Genomic DNA, 21,053 nt, shown 5'->3' on the forward strand with positions numbered 1-21,053 from the left:
ACAAACATCCAGTCCCTCCACCACTGACACTCTGTAGCCACGGTGTTCTAACTACAAAGATGCCCTGCAGAAATTCACCAACCTCCTTAAAAAGCATCTTCCAAACCTGTGGTCACTACCATCAAGACGAACACAGATGGCAGATACAAGGGAATGCAACGGTTCAAGAAGGAAGCTCACCATCACCTTCTCAAGTGTAACTAGGGATGGACAATAAATGCAGGCCCAGGCAGCAGTGCCGACATCTTGTGAACGAATGGAAAAAGAGACACTCTCACAGCTGTTCTGCCATTCACTGAGATCATTGTTGATCTTTACCTCAACTCCATTTATCCAGCCTCAGTCCATTCCCTTTATAAGCTTTGGCTTCTTCTTGGCCAACTTGGTTCTTTGCTTTTGCTCTCCTCTTCAGTGCCCTTCCAAGCAGTCAGCCCTCCAGACATTACGGATATCAAAGCCTGGCTTCCAGCGTTCTGTGGTAGTGTTTGTCATCATCATCATCATGAGCTTGTCAGTATCCTTGCAGAGGAGGTCTGGTCACCTCAGAACTGACTAAGAAAAGTGTATCGGTAGCAATTTCAAAAGTCATGGCTCCCCTTGCTGTTCTCACTGTGGCTGAATTAGCTTGTGTTACAGCAGTAAGTTTGCCGGAAATCTAATGACACAGAACATACAAATCAGAAATGGGCCAAGTGTGAAATACAGATTGTGGAGATCGGAAATAAAGACAGAAGGGAGTACTCAGATCAGGCAGCGCCTGTGGCAAGAGAAACAGTATTCTGATGTCAGGTTCTCCAGCTTACCCATCCATACAGAGGCTGGCCATTCCTGTGTTTATGCTGCCCATCTCAGATAAGAACATGGGAGCAGGATAGAGATGTGTTCCTTTGAGCCTTCTGCACAATTCGGTAAAATTGTGGCTGACCTTGTTGTGATCTCACTTCCACTTTTCTGTCTGCATTGATTCCTTTTGTCTATCAAAAAATTACCCAACTCAACCTTTTAGACTTAAAGTCCCACTACCTTATGAGGAAGAGATTTCCACTGTCTAACCACCCTCTGACGTGGTGGGGAGAAGAAATCTCATCCCACTCTTAAAAGGTAATCTTCTTTTATTCTTAAACTATGTCACCTGGTTTAAATCTCCCCCACAAGAAGAGACATCTTTTGGATATCCATCCTATCGAGTCCCTTCAAGTCAGTGTATGTTTCAACCATTCTTCATTTTACCCTACCAGTATACCCTGGTGTTCCTTTCTCCCTCAGACAGTTTCTGCAGTGGATTCTGTCCTATGAATGGGTTATCCCAGGATTTTCTTCTCTGCTAGAGTGCCTTGTTTACACCAGACCGATGTTGAGGACTCATTTAGGAGTTACTTTAAAGGCATATTGTAAAATGGCTCAGTGCAGCAGTTGCAGGATCTGTGACAAAGAAAACCCTGGAAAGGCTGCAGAGAACACTGTACCTATCTCTTGCCAAGACTGTCACGTGCCTGGATACTGCCCTGTACAGTGGCAATGCCCCTATATTTATGAAAACATGAGAGTAAAAGCATTATGCTGTTTATTTCAGGGCACCTTGAAATAATTTAATTACGAGAGGACAGTCTGGTTTAGATTGACAAAAGAATGATTAATTTTTTTTCTTTTGAATCCAGTCTCTCAGAAAATTGAAACCAACATTTGAATGTCTGCTGGTCCCTCAGCGTATGCTCATGCTCCCTGACGCTGACTCATCGAGGTCATCAGCCTGTCTTCTTTGTTCTGGGCTGGATTCCAGATCTGTCTCTGGAGATAAAGCTCAGGGACTGACACGAGTATCTTAATCTGTTTGCCAGCCAGTGCTCTCCCTGAAGTCTGTCCGTTGACAATCCTTTTAGCTGATTATTTTGCTGATGCACAGCAAAGACTAATTTACAAGGAATACCATACACGGCACTTGTATAGCGAGAGTATCTGCCACAGACACCTGTTCAGCTTTATAAAGCAGTTTAATAATTTAGGACAATAATATGTTGCTCCTTCCTCAGGAACATTTTGTGGAAACACAAAATGTGCATGTTCTAAAGTCGATTGGTGTCTGGGGATGCAGACCAAGAAGGGCAATGAAAGTGTACTTGATTACAAGAGTAAATGCTTATGTTTACACATTTTGTACAGTTATGTAACAGTTTTGCTTCAGGCCAATTTATAGAATAGTTTGTAATAATAATTTCAGTCACTCTTGTACTGCAAACCGCCCGAGCACTTACAATGCTCATGACAGTGTTTAAAAAAATCCTAGTGCACATTAAAAATACATAGAAAATGATAAGGGTACCCTCTGAACTCTTTATTTGAATGTCTTTCCCAAAACTGTGGTATTGGGGCAATGGAGCTTTCAAGACTATGACTGACTAATAGATTTTAGTAGGAACAGGCATCCAGAGATATAGAGCATGGGTGAGTGGAATTGGGGAGCAGATCAGTCCTGATCTAATTGGACAGCAAACAGAATTAACGTGACTACTCCTGTTCCTAAAACATTGTTAGCATCTGCAATAGATTTTTTTAAAAAATCACATGGTTCTGAGAGGTTATTATAACCATAACTAAGTGAATCTTCAAAGTCCATTTGTCTAGCTCATTTCAAATTGAAAGCAAAGATATGTTCTCATGCGTAAGAATGCAAGTGTGATTTGGTAGCGAGGATAGTCAGTTATCAACTTGCTGGATGAGTGATTGATAGCTGCTGAAATGAGAGTAAGCCCTCTGAATAGAAACTCAATGTGCCTCCCTCACCTTTGATGGTCTGCATTGGCCTGAACAAAACATGGATGATTTATAAGTCTGAGTTAATAGAAGAAAGAAGCACCACGGGTGATTTGGTGATGGGGAAAATTAATTCTTCTGTTGTGTGTAAGAGCACTTCTGAATATAACAAATTAACCACTCAAAGGGGTGTTAAAACAGCTCAGGTCTATCTGTTGGCCCAAGCAATTAGTGCATCAATGCACTGTGGGTGTAATTAGGCTGTGGGAATCTCTGGTTCCCCCACCAGGGCTAAGCTCATATGTAAAAACATAGAAAGTAGGAGCAAGTGTAGACTCTTCGATTCTTCTCTGCTATTCAATAGGATCGCGGGGGATCGTCCAACGTAATACATCATTCCTGCTTTTGCTCTATACCCTTTGATCCCTTTTGCACTAAGCACTGTATCTATTTCTTTCTTGAAAACTTTTGATACTTTGGCTTCAACTTCTTTCTGTGACAGAGAATTCCATAGGCTCACTTCTCTCCTCATCTGACTTAGATGCACCTCCCCACCCCGTCCCGTATCTTTAAAATGTGACTCCTTGATCTGGATTGCCCAGGCATCAGAAACGTCTTTCCTGCATTTATCCTGTCTAGTTCTGTTAGAATTTTATAAATTGCTAGGATATCTCCTCCCCCACCCAACCCATATAAACTTATAAACTCCAGTGAATTAGTCCCAACCAACCCAGTCTGTCCTCACACATCAGTCCCGCAACCCAGGAATCGATCTGGTAAATCTTGGTTGCACTCTGTCATAGGCAGAATATCGTCCTTGGATAGGAGACCAAATCTGCATGGAGTACTTCAGGTGTGGTTGCACCAAGGTCCTGTTCATTTGCCCCAAGGCATTCCAGCTCCTGTGCCCAAATCCTCTCTCAATGAAGACCTATGAGCACTTGGAGAAATGAATGACAGACTCATGGTATCTCTGTGATCTGTGGAGTGCAGTTGGTAGCATTCTTGCTTCTGAGGCAGTAGGTAATGGATTGAAGACTCATTCCATAGACTTGAAGTCAAAATTTAGGCTGATACTCCAGAGGAGTGGAAAGAGAGATGCTGCTTTCAGGTGAGATGTTAAACCTGGCTGACACCTCAAGTGGGTGTGAAAGTCTCCATGATATAATTTCAAAGAATACTGAGCAAGTTCTCCCCAGTTTTATTGTCTTGTGGAATCAACCACGACTAACTAATGATTGAAGTGAAAGGCAGCCACCAGTCCTCCTTCTGCAGAACTTATTGGTTAAAAATGGAAGATCAGCCACTAGTGAGTTTTAAAAAGAAAGAGGTACTTGTCTGAAGTGCAGGATGTAGTTTATTGCATGATAGCGATAGTTGCATGTTACATATTCTTAGTAATTATGTCAAGCAAGCCAATCAGGAGCTAGGGATCACGCAAAAGACCTCATCAGGATCTGAAGCCAGACTTGTCAATTCTCCACCCGTGATCTTTATGCCATGATCAAATCCAGTCTTTGACATTAACCCTTTGAGGGTCATTACCTGAGGCAGTTTTCTGACCAGTGTTTATCCCTCAACCAGCATCTCTGAAATAGATTCTCTGGCCCTTTCTCCTTTGCTGTTTGTGGGAACTTCCTGTGCTGGCTGTCTCATTTTCTACATGACCACAGTGGTTGCACCTCCTGAAATACTTTGAGGTTCTGAAAGATGTGAAATACAAAAGCTATTTGAGTACATGAGTAGTTAGTACTGTTACCACTGATAGGAGATCCTTTCAAAGCCAGACAGGTCCAGAAGGGGGTGGAGGCCGTGCTTGACAAGGATATCATTGAATCAAGCCAGAACGAGTTGAGTTCGCTAATCGTCTTAGTTCCCAAACTGGATGGGTCTCAACGATACTGCGTGCATTATCAGAAAGTCAATGCCATTGCAATTCCTAGATTGGGGGACTCTATCAAGAAAGTCAGACAAGCCAAGATGGTTTTAATGCATAGTTACTGGCAGGTACCTTTATCAGAGTCTGAGAAAGAGATTTCTGTATTTGTAACCCCAAATGGACCATATCAGTTTAAAGTGATGCCCTTTGGAATGAAGAATGCACCTGCCACATTCCAAAGACTCATGAACAAAGTTGTGGCTGTGTTAACAAATTGTGCAGTCTATTTGGACAATGTAGTGATCTTTAGTAAGCCCTGGGAATATCACATGGTACAGCTAGCAGAGTTCTTTGAATGACTACGAGAAGCAAAACTGCTGATAAACTTAAATAAAATGGAATTCACGAAAACAAATGTGATGTTCTTGGGACATAACATCAGTCATGGAAGGTTGACCCCACAGAATGCAAAGCCAAAGGCCATCGAGAAATTTCCACAACCAACCTCTAAGAAAGAGATGCTTTGATTCTTAGGACTCAGATTCTATCAGAAGTTTGTTCCAAACTTCAGCAGTGTAGCAGCATCATTAACTGATTTGCTGAAGAAGAACACAACATTTTGGTGGACAGAACCATTCCAGGAAGCGTTCGACTATTTGAAATTGATATTAACCACCAAACCAGTTTTAGCTACACCAAACGTTTCAAAACCTTTTAAAGTCGCCATCAATGCTTGTGACATTGGAGTTGGAGCTGTACTCTTCCAGGAAGATGAGGATGGGATTGTACTCCCAGTTGGTTACTTTTCGAAGAAGATCAACATCCACCAAAGGAAATATTCCGCAATCGAAAAGGAACTATTGAGTTTGGTATTGGCTTTGCAGCATTTTAACATGTATGTCACAAACAATGTGTCGGAGATGGTTGTGTACACTGACCACAATCCGCTTACAGTCTTAGAATGTTTTAAAGATAAGAATATGAGACTATTTCATTGGAGTCTTATGTTACAGGCTTTTAATTTAAAAATCATAGATGTTGCGGGTTGGAAGAATGTAGTCGCAGATGTGTTATAGTGGATTTAACTGATGAAAACAAGCGAACATTGGAGTTTGACTGTATTGAACAAACAAACCAAAGGCATCTCTTACTTGAAACAAGACTGTATTTACATGCATTCGGAGCAACAAGTGGGTCCATTTGCAGTTGCCTCCTATCCCAGGGGTTGGAAACTTGTGGCTTTAGAGCGAAGTTTTAACTTCTCATCTGTAGTTCCCAGTCTTCTCCAAGTGGATTGTATTAACACTTTTTAAAAAAAAATCATGTTGGAAAGGTCGTGGAAAGTAAAAGTCTGGTTCCTATTCCTGGGATAAAAAGCTATTCAAAACACTGGAAGGATTAATAGACATACAAAGAAATTAAAACTTTAAAGATGCAGCAGCCTCAAATGACGCATGCATTTGTTTTAAGAGAGATGCGACAATTCATCAAGTATTTATTTTTCCAGTCGTTTCTAATGCAATCATTTTTACTTCAGGCATTTTTTTTCTCTAAAAGAATTTTTCAGGTGTAAAAGATTACCAACTCCAGCCCTAAACATTCCTGATATGCACTTTCCCTCCTAATGCCTCAGAGTACAGGTACTCCCACTATTGTGTTGGAACCTTTTGAGGAAATTCTTATTGTTCAATATATCTGGCCCTTTGTATTCTGGTTTTGATGACAGGTGAGATTAGCGTTTTGCCTGGATTATTGGATAGCTCTGAAATTACTGGCTGTAAGAGTGGATGAGGAGTTCACCCATTGATGAGCCATTTGAAAGGCCAAGGGAATTTTGGAAGTGAATTCCATGGTGCTGAATTCTGACAGCAGATTGCAACCTGTGGGATAGGGGAGGGAAGATGTACTGAAGGCTGGGTGGTGAGAGTCACAGTGTAGTCTTAGCCTTACTTCTGAAGCGATGAAGTAATATGTTGGATATGCAATCTCATTACTTGCTATTGCTGTTTTCCAAAGCTGAAAATAATGATCAAATCTCAGTCTGTTGCATTGCTAAGGGTTGAGTAACATTTATTTTTTTCAGTGGAAGCCATCGCCAGTTTCACTGGCTGTAAGCTGGGTGTTTGATTGACTAGTTAATTTCGGAAGGTAGCAATCTCTTCAGGTAGCACCACTGAGCGCTCCTGCCCCAGCACTCAGCCTCACAGTGTGGGCAGATCATAAGTTTGAGTCTGACTGTTAGTTCCCATCTGTGAGTTCCAGTCCTTCTACAGAGATGTTAGCCCAACAATCTGGGCGGGTTCAACTGAAGGCTACTGCTCCGACTGTGCAGATTGAAGAGGTCAAACTGAGGTCCGGTCTGCCCCCTCAAGTGGAAGGATGAGACCTCAAAGAAAATGGTTACATTTAAACAGCATTTAGCCCTGACCTAACTTCATTGCACAGCAGGGGACTTCCCACTGGTGTCATTAGTTGATTTTATCCTTAGACCGACATCCATGAAATGTTGAATAACTGGTCATGATCTCATAGTTGTTTGCCAAGTTGCCCAGATTACACTTGACTACATTTCAAACTTCGGGTTTCTGTGGATATGAAAGGGAGTATTTAAATTCAAGTTCTAGCTGCCTTTAAAATAATAGGCTGGAATTTCCAGGAAAAGTGGGGGGATAGGAATTCATGAGAAACCCACCAGGAGAAAATCCAACAGCAGCAGGGCTCGAGACATTAAAGTTGGAGACATTTTGGGTTTTTAAAAAAATAATTCATCCCTGGGATATTGGTGTTCACCAGCATTGTACCAGCATTTGTTTCTTAATTGTCCTTGAGAAGGCTTGCCATGCCATTTCAAAGGGCAGTTCAGAGTAAACCACGTTGTTGTGAGTCTGGAGCTCCATGCATAGGCCAAGCTAGGAAGGGACGGCAGATTTCTTTCCCTAAAGAACATTTCTGACCCAGATGTGTTTTTGTTTTAGCAATCTAGTAGTTTAATGATCAGCTTTACTGGGACTAAACTTTAATTTTTAATAATGAATTGAATTTGAATTCGGCAGAAGAATTGAAACTCTTGTCTCCAGAGCATTAGTGTCTCACTTAGAATTCTGATAATACTATGACTGTAGAAGGTCTTGGTTGCAATGGTTAGCCTTGCCTCTGAGCTAGAAACTTTGGGTTTGTGTCCCATTCCAGAATTTGATAACCAATCAAGATGTGCTCATAACTTTGCCCAGCAGCTTCCAACACCTGCCAGCAGCTGATTCCTGGCCAGTCACGTGCTGGAAGGAAACTTGAAGCCTTGATTATCACAATCTGTAGCTCCACACTACAGAGTGCACGTAACAGAGCACATTACTATTAGAGTTCTGAGTCCCTGTGTAATAAGTAACTTGCACCAACATTACTACTGCCCTGCTGTTTGATAGCTTGGCATCATGGTGCTCATTGGAAAACTGCTGCCCAGACAGTCTCAGATAAATTGTGAGAATGATTAAAGGAATAAAATGAGGACAGTCTCCCTTGTGGGTGAAGTAATAGTATACATTGTTATAAGGACTGGTTGTCCCTAACTCATTTTTCCTGTTGTCTCCATAGCTTAATGTTGCTGATGATCTAAACTCTTTATTGTTTCTCTCAGATCACGAGAGTCTCTTTTCTTCACATGGGTTTCTGTACAGGAAGCAGTTTGTTTCCTTGTGTCCGGAGCACACAGTTGCCGGCACTTTCCATTTCTGCCATCATCCAAATCTTGTTTATTTTGGCTGCTCAATGAGGGAGAATATTCTGTACAGCTGTAAAGTGCAGTGTTCCTAGTGTCAGCTTGAAGGCAACAGGATGTATCTTTTCGTGCTTGAGAGTCACTGGGAAATGGGCTCAAGGATCCTGTTTTGACAGTTTAAAGACAGGCTGTGTATCTGTGACTGTGTGCATGTTGTAGGTTATGACATTGGTGAGATAAACCAGACAGAAGAGAGCAGGCCTAGAAAAAGAAGAACAAGAAACAGAGTGAAGATATTAAAAAGAAAAAGAACAGATGTCAAAATTCACTCAGTACCAAAGTGCACACCTTTCTGTTACAGGCCAGTGTTATATTACTCTTGTTGAATAAATGTAAAGAAAAATTATTAGACTGCATTGTCTTAGGAAAACGCTGATCGTTGAATTTGTAAAAATTGGAATGTGGGGAGGCACAACAACAGAAAAGCCAATCACACTGCATCTGCCCAATGCCTACATTCAAAAATAAAATTCAAATCTACAAGCTGTTGTGTATTTTGACTTTGTCTGATGGTGTGAAATGTGTGTTAACGAATTAGAACCAGCAACTCGCACAGTGTTCTTCCCCTTCAGAGAGAATGGAAAGCAGCCAGACACTTTACATATCATCTACCCCATGTTCTTCTCCGAACTCACTGCTGCTTAAGAACTGTTTGGTTCCTTTTGGAATACATTGGTGCTATCCGAGTTCACTGGTGTGCCATAAGCACAAATTCACTGAGATCTTTGCGATCAGTCATTAAATCCACATTCCTTACTCATTCACTGTCCATCTTTCAAGCTTGAGCTAGCATCCTTTGCAATTGTGATTCTTGACCGTGAGTGGAAATTCAAGGCTTGGGAAAGAAAACCAATAGAGGCCTGGAGACCTTCATGGCTGAAAGGGGAGAGTCTTTTATGGTCCTTATTTAAATAATTACCTTGCAACTTGCTTTTGAGAGGAAGAAAGGACCCATTGATCATGTTTGGGAGTAGGACTAGACCATTATCCTATCTAGTCCAATGTTTAAATGTTTCTAATTCCCCTGAATCCTATTTGCTGTCAAGATCTTGACTAATTCCCTTTCTTTAGCAACAATAGTGAATGAATGGATTGTTTGCTTGTTCCTGGATGTGTGTGACACCAATTAAGCCAGCTTTTACTCTAATTACCTTTGAGAAATTATATTCATGGCAGATCCACCTCTAGCAGTGAGAATTGGATCATCAGGCTGGAGAGCTCCTTACTAGGACTAATTCAAAACATGATTCCATCTATAATATGAAACCAATTTCCTTTTGCAGATACTAATTAGCTTGCTGCACATCTTCATCAGGTTCTTTTTTTTAGTTTACTTTCAGTTCCTTACTTGTGCAGATTCTTTCCCTTTTCAGTTAGATTGTCTGATCTCCACTAGTTGCTTTGATCAAAATCACTACTCAAATCACGGCAGGTGTTGTACTCATTGTGGTTAAGCAAGATTTGTTGTCTGTAGACGATTACAACTTCTTCTGAGCTTATTGACTATTTTTCTATGTCATTTCAGCCCCTCAACTGAAAAAGAATGTAAGCAGTCAGGTGATACTTCCACATCGTATTGGTGTGTATATTTAAATTGTTCCAGTCCAATTGCAAGCCTGACCAGACACCTACTGTTCTGTGCTTGTGACAAGTTATTAGCGAATTAGGACAGTAAGAGAACATAGGAACTGGAGGGTCTCCAGCTTCAAAGACCCCACTTAATGGGTGCACAGTGGTTAGCACTGCTGCCTCACAGTGCCAGGGACCTGGGTTTGATTTCACCCTCGGGCAATTGTCTGTGGAGTTTGCACATTCTCTCTATGTTTGTCTCTCTGTGTGTCTCCTCTGGATGCTCTGGTTTCCTCCCCTCATCCCAAGATGTGCAGGTTAGGTGGATTGGCCATGCTACATTGCCTGTAGTGTCCAGTAATGTGTAGGTTATGTGGATTAGCCATGGGAAATCCAGGATTACAGGGAATAGGGTTAGGGATGGATGGGTCTGGGTGGTTGCTGTTCGGAGGGTTGGTGCAAAATAGATGGGCCATAGGGCCTGCTTCCGCACTGGAAGGATCTGGAGGGATTCAACAAACAGTGAGCCTGTTCTCTGGTCACTTTATGTTTGTCACATATTGTGGTCTTTATGACCCCCATTTGAACCTTACAGCAAGACCCAGAAGTCACAGTGATGTGTTGGGGTGCAGAGTGGCATCTCTTCTCCTGTTTCTGTACAGGAACATGATTGAGATCAGCAACAACAACATCCAGACCAACAAGCATGAGCCCCAGTGTAAACTGCAATTGTAGACTGTTCTCCCACTCGCACCTCAGTCTATTCAAATAAAAATCTTCAAAAAAACAGGGGAAAACTTGGAATTCTCTGTCACAAATCTTTCTTTAAATGGAACCTTAAAACTCAGGGCAGATTGAATCAGATAATTGCTTGAAAAAGAAACTTTAAGAGCATGGATATAGAATCACACCAGATAACCTGTTCGAAGAGTAGTCATGAGGCAGTCTTGATGAGCTGAATGGCCTGCTTTTGTGTTCTAGTTTTCTCTGACATAATATAGAGCCAACTAGACCATGTTGGTCACTAAGACTGTGGTTGTTGTGTTTAAACAATGCTTTATTGATATTACTGAAGAAAAGACTGTCAACCTTTTGCTGTTTCTGTTGAGGAAATAGTTTTAAAATGGTGTGGAAAATTTGTAATGTTCATCTGCAATTTTCAGGAAGTATCATTTGCATTTAGAGTAAGATGGGAAGTGAGTTGTTTTGTTCAGTAGTGTGTTCGGATTAGTTTTGGTTAAAAGATTGGTATCCCCACTACCCGCCCTCAACTCCTCCATTCCAATGCACACAGATTTAACGTGATGAGGAAATGTTCCAACTGAGTTCTTTTATTTGAGTTCCTGTTAAACTTGGGGAAATGTTTTCAGAAAGTACATCTGGGAGGTGAGGACTGATTTACTGGTAACATGGTCAGTGTGCAATTTGTGTGACCTGTGAGATCATCTTGCTAATAGAGGAGAGCAACATTTTCTATAAACAGGCTGGAGCAAGAGGATTGTTGGTTGTTATGTTATATTGTAATTACAGCTCGAAAGGAGACCATTCAACCCATTGGGTCCATGTTGCTGTGTGCAACGCAATGGAGTCAGTCCCATTTCCCTGCTTTATTTCCATTAGAATTACACTTAGGTCTATTGTCACATGTACTCAAGTTACAATAGAACAGGAGTACAGTGGAAAGTGTACAATTTCACCAACACACAGCACCGTCTTTGGTACAAAGTAACCTAGGTACGACTCTTAGGTACAAAAAGTAGAGAAAATAAAAAAAAGTTACACCCCATTACATATATACATAATATAATTTAGAAAATTACGATATTAAGGCAAAAAGATTGACATTACAGTCTTTCTATAGGGGCTTCCATGCAGTCTGACCAGGCTCCACCAGTTCCCAACCAGGAGCCATCTTCACTCTGGGCCTACTAGCCATCCCAACTGTGCCCCAGGCCCATCCAGTTTCCCTTAGATCTGCCTTTAATGGTTTCCTCTGCTCCTATGACCTGACTAGGCAGTGGGTTTGAGGCCAGCAGCACTTGCTGTGCAAAAAGTTTCTTCCTTTGGTTCCTCTTGAATCTCTTGCCTGGGCCCCGCCACCTTAAATCTCGGTGTCCCCTTCGTCCCTGGATTGTGACTGGACTTGAGAAACGTTGCTGTATTTGGTGTTTCATGTAAAGTTTCATTCCTGATGAAGGGCTTTTGCCCGAAACGTCAATTTTACTGCTCCTCGGATGCTGCCTGAACTGCTGTGCTTTTCCAGCACCACTCTAATCTAGACTCTAGTTTCCAGCATCTGCAGTCATTGTTTTTACCTAGCCGATATTGTCATTGTTGTAGATAGTCCCAAACACACACAGACCAAAGATTGCACTGCATTATTCGTCATTCCACTTTAAAGGTGTGGTGTTCACCAGGAAGGTTCACCCCGTGATGTCAACAAGCAGTACAGACTCTTAGAGGGGCACAGAATCTTTAAAAAACTTCAAGGCCCATTAAGTCCTTGTCAAGCATCTATCTATCTTATTCCCATTTTCCAACATGTGGCCCGCCACCATGTTTGCGCAAAAAAAGTGGAGGTTTCAAGATTCACATCTTAAAAGTCTTCTTTTTTCTTAAAACAAAGGTTCTTTTAACTCAATATTTGGAGATAGATGTTGTTTAATATAAGGGTTCTGTAGCTGGCTCACTTTGATTTACTCAATATTTTTCATCACTGCTGCCAAATGTCTGATGTCAGCTGTCACAGTGAAGACTTGAATAGAGCCTTTGTCATGATCAAAGGTTTCTGGATGAGATATTTTCCGTCAGTGCATCCTGATGAATATTCCTGCAGATGTCCATTGAGAGGCAAAGAAATCTATCACTGCACAAACTGCAGGTCTGGGTCTCATTTTAATGCTTTGGTGGTATTTTCAACAATGCTTCCAGCTTTGCCTGAGACATTGCAGAGGCTAAATAAAGGATCTGCTGAACATCAATTTTATTTTCTGACACCATTTTTGTTTGTGATTTTTCTTCGTGTGTTAAATGCAGGTTTACAAATAGTTTTCAAAATGTTGTTTGCTCCATCAAATGATTTGTGTTTGGTGCAATGATACTTGGACTTAAAGGGTTAAGTTATGAGCAGAGATTATACAAATTATGCTTGTTTTCTATGGAATTTAGAAAGTATGGGTGACCTAATGGAAGTCTTGAAGTCTGGGAGTCTTAAAGATATTAATTGGAGAAGAAAGGATAGATAAAAGTTAACTCTATCCACTAATTGGAATTTTTTGAACGAGTGGGCATAGTGTAAAAAAAAATTAGGGACAGACTATTCAAGAGAGATGTTAGGAAGCACTTCTACAAAGAAAGGTTTGGAATTTTACAAATGACAATTGATGTATTAAGGGGTCTGGGTCAAAGGCAGATAGATGAAGTCAGGCCATAGATCTGCCATGATTTCATTGAATCATGACTGGCTTGGTTGGGGCTGAATGGCCTACTCCTGCTTCTGTGTAGGACAGTGACACTCTTTAAAGGTGTTCCACACAGCACTTCTAAACTACCTGGCCACATCAAAACTTGGTCCCCCACCCTCCTCCAGCGACAAACGACTCCATTCAATTGGACTTGGTAATCATTGCCTGTAATGGTGTGTGTGTGGTGACTTGCTGCTGCTGACTGGTGCGGCTTGTATCTATGTCATGACAATGACGGGTAAGAATGCAGTGAGGTATGAGCTTTCATTGTTTAATCTGAGTAAGTCTCTTCTCTTTTTCAATTTCCAGGAACCATGCGTCCAGTACGAAGAAACTTTTACGATCCCTCCTCTGCTCCAGGAAAAGGGATAGTGTGGGAATGGGAAAATGACAGCTGCTCCTGGACTCCGTATGACATGGACATTTGTATAACCATTCAGAATGCGTATGAGAAACAGCATCCTTGGTTAGACCTGACTTCTCTAGGATTCTGTTACATTATTGACTTCAACAGTATGTGTCAGATGAACAGACAGACCCAGAGGAAGCGCCGACTGCGCCGGCGTATGGACCTGGCCTATCCTCTGACGATGGGTTCGATCCCTAAATCCCAATCCTGGCCCGTTGGTGCCCAGTCGGGTCAGCCTTGCAGCTGCCAGCAGTGCGTCCTGGTGAACAGCACCAGGGCAGCCTCCAATGCCATCCTGGCATCCCAGCGGCGGAAAGTTTATTCTGCCACCAACGGGACTCTTACTGTGCGCCAGAGCAGCTCCTACAGTGGCGCCGCCTTGTGGTCGACGGCCAGCACAGCCGGGAGCACACCTCCAAAGTCGGAGCAGACCCGTTCTCCCACGACAACTCAACTGTCCCCAATCTCCCAAAGCCAAAGCACTACCACAGCGACACCAATACCAGGCCAGAACAACCTGAATAGACCAGGTACCCAGAGGTCAGCAGTGGTCAGCACGAGGGCTTCGATTCCTCCAGGGTGAGTCCAAATATAAGACCAATCTGTGATACTCTCAGTCAGCCATTTTGAAGCAGCCCTACTTATCCATCAGCAAGATTTGTTCTCTAGGGAGCTATTGGTTTAGATTGAAATGAAAATAGAAAATCCTGTCACCCTGCCTTTGTAGATGATAGGTGATGTAGTGAGCTTACAATGCATCAGAGACATTTGGATTATTTCCCCTTGTGGGAGAGTGTGGGACCAGAGACCATAATTTCAAAATAAGGGGTTGCACATTTAAAACAGATGAGGAGGAATCTCTTCTCTGAGGGCAGTGACTCTGTGGAATTCTTCACCACAGAGGTTGGATCATTCAATATATTCAAGTCTGACATAGACAGATTTTCAGTCAGTAAAGGAATTGAGGGTTAGAGGAAAAACCAGGAAAGTAAAGTTGAGGATTATCACATCAGCCAAGATCTCATTGAATGTTGTAAGAGAATCGATGGGCTGACTGGCCTACGTGTGCTCCTACAACTTATTTGGTACCATTCAGTGAATACCTGCGTTGATAACAGTGAATTACAGGTTCAGAGCAATGTTATTGAGAGCCCCCAGTTGAACAGAAATCCTTTTCACCTTGCTGAGTTGCTGGTTCTGCTGGTTCTTCTGTCTGTAACTTTGAACACCACCTGACTCATGTTCAAAATTGCTCCAGAAGTTGTGACATTAATATTTTCCTGAACATAATTGCAATTTCAATTACTTTCAGTGAGTTGTCCTGATATTAAAAGCCGTGGAATAGAGTGATAAATGATCAGAGTGAATCAGTGTGCTAATCCCCAAAGTCTAGGGTTTGCAGCTGAGTGATCGTTGTGTGAGTTGTGCTATCTGCAGTTTTATTTTTGGAGATCTTCCGGCTTTCTGGCCAATGTCAATAGCACCTTAAGCCTGTGGGTTCCAGTTTTGGTGTTTCGGTGAGACCTGCTGTGAGATTGGTTTGTCAGATTTACTGATTGCTTTGTTTACTTGTGCACCAGCTGTAGAGAGGGCACAGCAACACTGCCATGAGAGATATTGGACTAGGAACTGAACAAGACTAATCCTGAATCTTGTAGGTCCTTCACATTATGAATCTGAACAAAAAGAAACCGCATCAGGAAAGAATGAAAGATCCTTGTATACTCCATACTTGGACCCTGAACTATCAGAACTTGGCAGAGCTCAGGGATCTGTGCCTTTACAGAGATAACTTGAGGGACATCACTTTGAGGGAATAACTTGAGGGAATTCACTTTGTAAAAACAAGAAGATTCCGTTGCTGATGTGACCCTCGCTTAGGCAATTCCTTTAACATTAGCTGAGGTTTTGGGTGCAGTATCATTGTGTCATTAGAAACATTATGGCGAGGCACTACAACACAACTGGAATCAAAGGTTGGTGGCTGGGCTGGGGGGAGAAAGGGCAATCACTGGGTATGTTCTCTATTTAGAAACAGCATGTCTCTTCTAACCTTGACCGTGCTTATGTCATGTGGATTTCTTCTGTGACCGTTGGCTTGTTTTTCACTGAAGACCCAGAAGTTATTTTCCTTTTCATTTAGCTCCATCTCTCCTCTGCCCTTCCCTTCTGTGACTACCTGTGTATATGTTTTATTACATTAATGGGCTACATAAATACATTTATAAATCCCCCCCCCCACTTAATGCAAGTTGATGGAGAGGAAGGATTGCTGTCACCTGATTGTGACTTATTTGGATCCTTGGCACATTAAACACAGTGTGTCATATGACATGGATACACAGTGTGATCAGTGATATTTTTGGATATGAAAAGTGTCAATAAGATCAGGCAATTAAAGTGGAGGGAAAGATAGCAATGAAGGAACTCTGTGATAAAAGGAACATGAAAGAAGTTCAAGAAACACAAGAAGTCAGACGAGCTGGAGATGGGAAACTGGACTATTTCTTATTGCAACTGGCATCCCAATGGCAAAGCCAGGATTTATTTCCCAATTTAATTGCCCTTGAGAGGGTTAAGGTGATCACGTTCTTGAAGTACTGCAGTCCATGTGGTTAGGAGCACCCAAAGTGCTGTTTGGGAGGGAGATCTAAGGTTTTTGACTTAGCAACAGGGAAACAATGACAATATAGTTGAATTCAGGTTGATTAGTGAGTTGGAGGAGATGATGGTATTGCCACCAGCCTACTTGCCTTGCCCTTCTAGGATGGTAGATGCTGCAGATTTAGAAAATGCTGCTGAAAGATTTTCAGGAAGCTGCTGCAGTGCACCTAATTAATGGTACACAATGTTGGTGGTGGCAACACATGTTCAAGGTGTCGGTTGGTTGCCAGTCAAGCTGTGTCAAACACCTTGAGTATTGGTGGAGCTTCATTTGTGGAGGTGAGTGGAGGGCATACTGTTGACTAGTGTCTTGGTGATAGTGGGTAGACTTTGGGGAAAAGCAGAAAATATGGGGAGGTGGAAAACCTGTGGATCCAGTTTGAAATTTAAGCAGAAAATGCTTGCACGGGATGACAGGCCAACCAAATCCCAAAAGAAAAATATCATCATCTATTGGCTCTAACATTGGGTCACAAAGGCATGAATTCCTATTCTACTTGCACCTCTTCAACAAAGTACACGCTCATAATAATTTACCTCCCTCTCACTTTGGTGGAGATAATTTCTTGCTTAATGCTTGCAAAGCGAAGCATAATGTAACTAGGAATCAATGATTCACGGCAATGGAAAAGACTGGAAATGCACAGAAGGATGCTCAGTATCTGAAAGAGAAATGGCAGCTTTGTTTCACTTGATGAAACTCCAAAAACATTCCATCCAAATATGAATTGATCTTTCCACTTTGCAATGCAAATTGATTAGTTGCCCTGTATACCACAGTAGTTGCTTTGATAGAGTGACCAATGAGTGAAGAAGTGAAAAACCAATCACTTATAAAGCTAGAAATTATTGTCAGTAACATTGACAGTTCCAGATGAGCTAATTTCCCTCACTTGCAATAAAGGTGGGTTCCATGTAATTTCATTTTCAAAGTTCTAGTTTACAGTTGTACATATCCTAACATATGGTGGTGGCTTCTTGGGGAATTAAAACTGAAGCTTTGTGAGCCTAAATTGTGAGAGCCTTTCTCAAAAGAAACATTCATATCCGGGTGATCTTCGTGTAATTTTTTGCAGTTGTCTTAATTTTGAATAAGAAAATTCTTCAATATTATAAATGATATTAGGTTTCTCACAAATCTTGGAAGTGAGTGTCATCAAAATTGCTTACTCGCCAAGAATGTGTGTAAGTCGACAGGAAACCAATTTGTTAAAAACAATAGTACTTCTATTTCTACAGAGCATGTATGGACTCTTTTGATACCACTGGTAGAAAAAAAACTATGATAAATATTTAATTAATTACATCTTGCTTGCCATTATTACAATAAAACAAGCTGCTATTGGATGAAACAATCTCACACGAGCCCAAGTGTAATTCCTAAATTGTTTTGTGGATGACCCGTCATTTAATTATCGATTTAACTACAACCTTGAGTTGTGACTGCTTATTTAGTAAAGGGCACAGCCAGCAGTACTTTGAAGTTGTGGTTATAAGTGTTTTATATAGCCAGTCTAGGCAGTGTCTGCCTGTTTATATTTTCAGACAAAAATAAATAATTTCAGTTTTTCTGCCGTGTCCCCAATAGCACCATTGCTGGTCTTAACTTCCTCAAGAATTTGTAATTTCTCTCTCTGCAATTCACAAGTCACTGAGAACCAGCCAATGCTCAGTGCTTAATTATCCACCTAATACGTGTGTTTGCATTTATTCTAATAGAGCATATGCTCAACATCTTGGGCGAGATTTCGACTTTGTCATGTGCTATGGATCGGATTATGGAGCTGGATGGGAAACCAGAAGCAAGTGCAGCCTCGTGTTATGGTCCTAATGGGGACGGTTAGAGTTTAAGGAAATCCCAGCACCCAGCAATTAACCTGCAGTATTACGCCCAAGGGTTTCCCATTTTGTAGCACAATATTGTCTATATACATTGTGTACAGAAATTAAACAAAGCAAACATCACTAAGTTAACATGTATAGCTTATAAGGATTTCCACCAGAATCTCAGTTTTACACTTTCTGCTTCGCCTGTCCCCTCATCTTATGAAATGTTAATTGCTTGATTTTTCTTTCCCTAGGATCAACTCATAAGGTAAGCCACAGCCTTCCAGAGGTTACTTTAATTCTCCACCTATCCTTGGAGATAGGATTCAATGCGGGACCTCCATTTGCTTTTTAGTGCGACCCTCCAGGTTTTCATAGCAGGTCTAAGGGCTGTGGGTTCCTTGGCCCTTGTTTAGGTTATCAACAGGTCCAATTGCCTTCCGACAACGTTCCAAACTAACCCTGCCAACTGCTTTCTGCTATAAAGCTCTGCAAAGACCACTGTAGATTTCTTTCATAAGTTACAAGTTGCAGCATATTTTCTAGCTGCTTTTCCCTAGTGAAATACGACCTTGTTCTAGGCACACTCCATTTCCTGAACATTCAAGTTAGTGGTTGCTCAGCTTGAAAAGCAGGCCGAATTGACTATCGCCTCCAAAACAACTACAGAAGTTAATGTGAAAGGGAGAGAATCCTCTACTGGAACACTGGGAAGGCAATTGAATTGCATTTACCCATGATCTGATTGACTGATCAGTTTCTCAATCCTGTGCTCTATGGGAGGGACTCGTTCTCTCTCTTTCACATCTTAATTCACATCCATCTTACACTTCTTTTGCCACCATTAATAGCCTCTTTGCCTTTTGTACTGGGCTTCTACACCATCTGCCCCTTGTTCCTCCTCTGCTTCTTGTCTAAAGTTTATAAAAATTATTTTCCAACACATTTCCGTTCTGAAGAAGCATTGTACTGGATTCAAAATGTTAACTCTGTTTCTCTGTCCACAGATGCTGCCAGACCTGCTGAGTTTCTCCAGCCATTTCTCTGCATTTGTTTCAGATGTCCAGCATTCACAGTATTCAGGTTTAATTTGACTGTCACCTCCTGTTGCCTCCCTGAATTCAGTAAGATGCAGTCTTTAAGAAAGCAAACTATCAGTTCTGTTTCTCATCAAGTGAACTGCCACTTTCTTTTTTCAGCAAACTCACTTAGATGTTTGTTTAAAAAAAATCAAACCAGGGTTCACCCTTGATTACTAACTTGTCAGGCCTAACTTGTTCGCAGTTGGGTGCGCTGAATTTAAATTCTCATGTTTTCCTTAATCCTGGGACACCATATAAACAATTTCTAACTGTAATCAAATTTTATTGTTTCCCAAAATTGCTAATTTTGACCTCTTAAGTTAATCTGGCCTCAATTTTGAAAATGTAATTAAGTAATTACCTCCAAGCTCGTTTAAATTGCGTTTGCTTTGAGGCTGCTTATCGGTTTTGTCAGCATATGCCCCTATTTTCTGCAGTTAAAACTTTTAATTGGCAAAGCTATGAATTACATTCTAAAACATATTAATTCCGAATGTGATAGTTAATTCAGCCAAGTGTTGCAAATATGTTTTAACATATTATTCCTGAGTGTCCCAACCACTTAGGTTGTGTGGGCAAGATGTCGATCGACAGGAATTGATTTCAACTCCATTACATAAGGGTCATCGCAAATGCGCAATGAAATGATTATGGAGCTAGGAGAAGGGAAAGGAAGTGACTGAGTGAAGTTCGCATGCTTGACAGCTGGGCCCCAGTGTAGTGACAGTTCAGTGAATGTGATGTTGAGATTGTAAGGCCCACAACAGGAGGGAAGCCAAGAGCCTTTGTGTATAGAGCTGATGGAGGAGGTCAGCAGCAGGCTTGTGGCACCACATTTCTGGAGTAATTGCTAAAAGCAGTTTCCAGGGAGAAGTGGAGCAAGAGAGGTGAATCGAGTGGCACATTCACCATGATGTGTGCATCATACTAACCTCATCACTCTTGAGCCTACTTCAGCACATCACTCCTCATACCAACTTGGCTTGTTGCTACGCCCATCCTGTTCTGACTGAACATTTCCACAGGTCTTCATTCTTCCATCCATCATCTGAACTGACCCTCAACTTTAAACACTGTAGTCCTGGAGTGGCCCAGTAAAATGAAAGATGTACTGGTTGTCATTCCAGCTGCACAGAGTACAATTACAGAGAGGTTGTTAGATGACAACTCAGGTGAATGTGGCACAGACCTTTGCAACACTTCTCTAGTTAAGCTAAGAAAGCTCCAAACTTACCAATCTAACAAATGTGTGTATGCTCTCACAAACGGGACACCGTGAATGCAATCTTGAATGGGATTGATTGACACTTAAAATCAAATGGAACATACCAGAAACACTCGATATATAGCAGCATTTGTGGTGATGTAACCATGACCCTCACTTGAAACATTTTTTATCTTGATCTCTCTCTCACTCTCTCTGAGCTGAAATTGCATTGCTGGAAAAGTGCAGCAGGTCAGGCAGCATCCAAGGAGCAGGAGAATCGACGTTTCGGGCATGAGCCCTGCTTCAGGAATCATAATGCCCGAAACGTCGATTCTCCTGCTCCTTGGATGCTGCCTGACCTGTTGCGCTTTTCCAGCAACACATTTTCAGCTCTGATCTCCAGCATCTGCAGTCCTCACTTTCCTC

The 21,053-nt window shown here is 41.6% G+C and overlaps 1 protein-coding gene across 2 annotated transcripts in view; it reads left to right on the top strand.

Moving 5' to 3' along the window:
- The window catches only part of dtx1 (deltex 1, E3 ubiquitin ligase), a 241,364-nt gene that overhangs the window by 100,726 nt on the left and 119,585 nt on the right, over positions 1-21,053 (top strand). For both annotated transcript variants that reach the window (XR_015761256.1, XM_043715649.2), the window contains exon 2: positions 13,748-14,426. Coding sequence is in view for 1 of the 2 variants with exons in the window: in XM_043715649.2 (XP_043571584.1) it covers positions 13,748-14,426 (679 nt within the window). In the remaining variant the exon portion in view is untranslated. The remainder of the gene's footprint in view (positions 1-13,747; positions 14,427-21,053) is intronic.

Source organism: Chiloscyllium plagiosum, unplaced genomic scaffold (assembly GCF_037043375.1).
Source record: "Chiloscyllium plagiosum isolate Xiang-an unplaced genomic scaffold, Cpla_swu_hap1 HiC_scaffold_24, whole genome shotgun sequence".
Lineage (NCBI taxonomy): Eukaryota > Metazoa > Chordata > Chondrichthyes > Orectolobiformes > Hemiscylliidae > Chiloscyllium > Chiloscyllium plagiosum.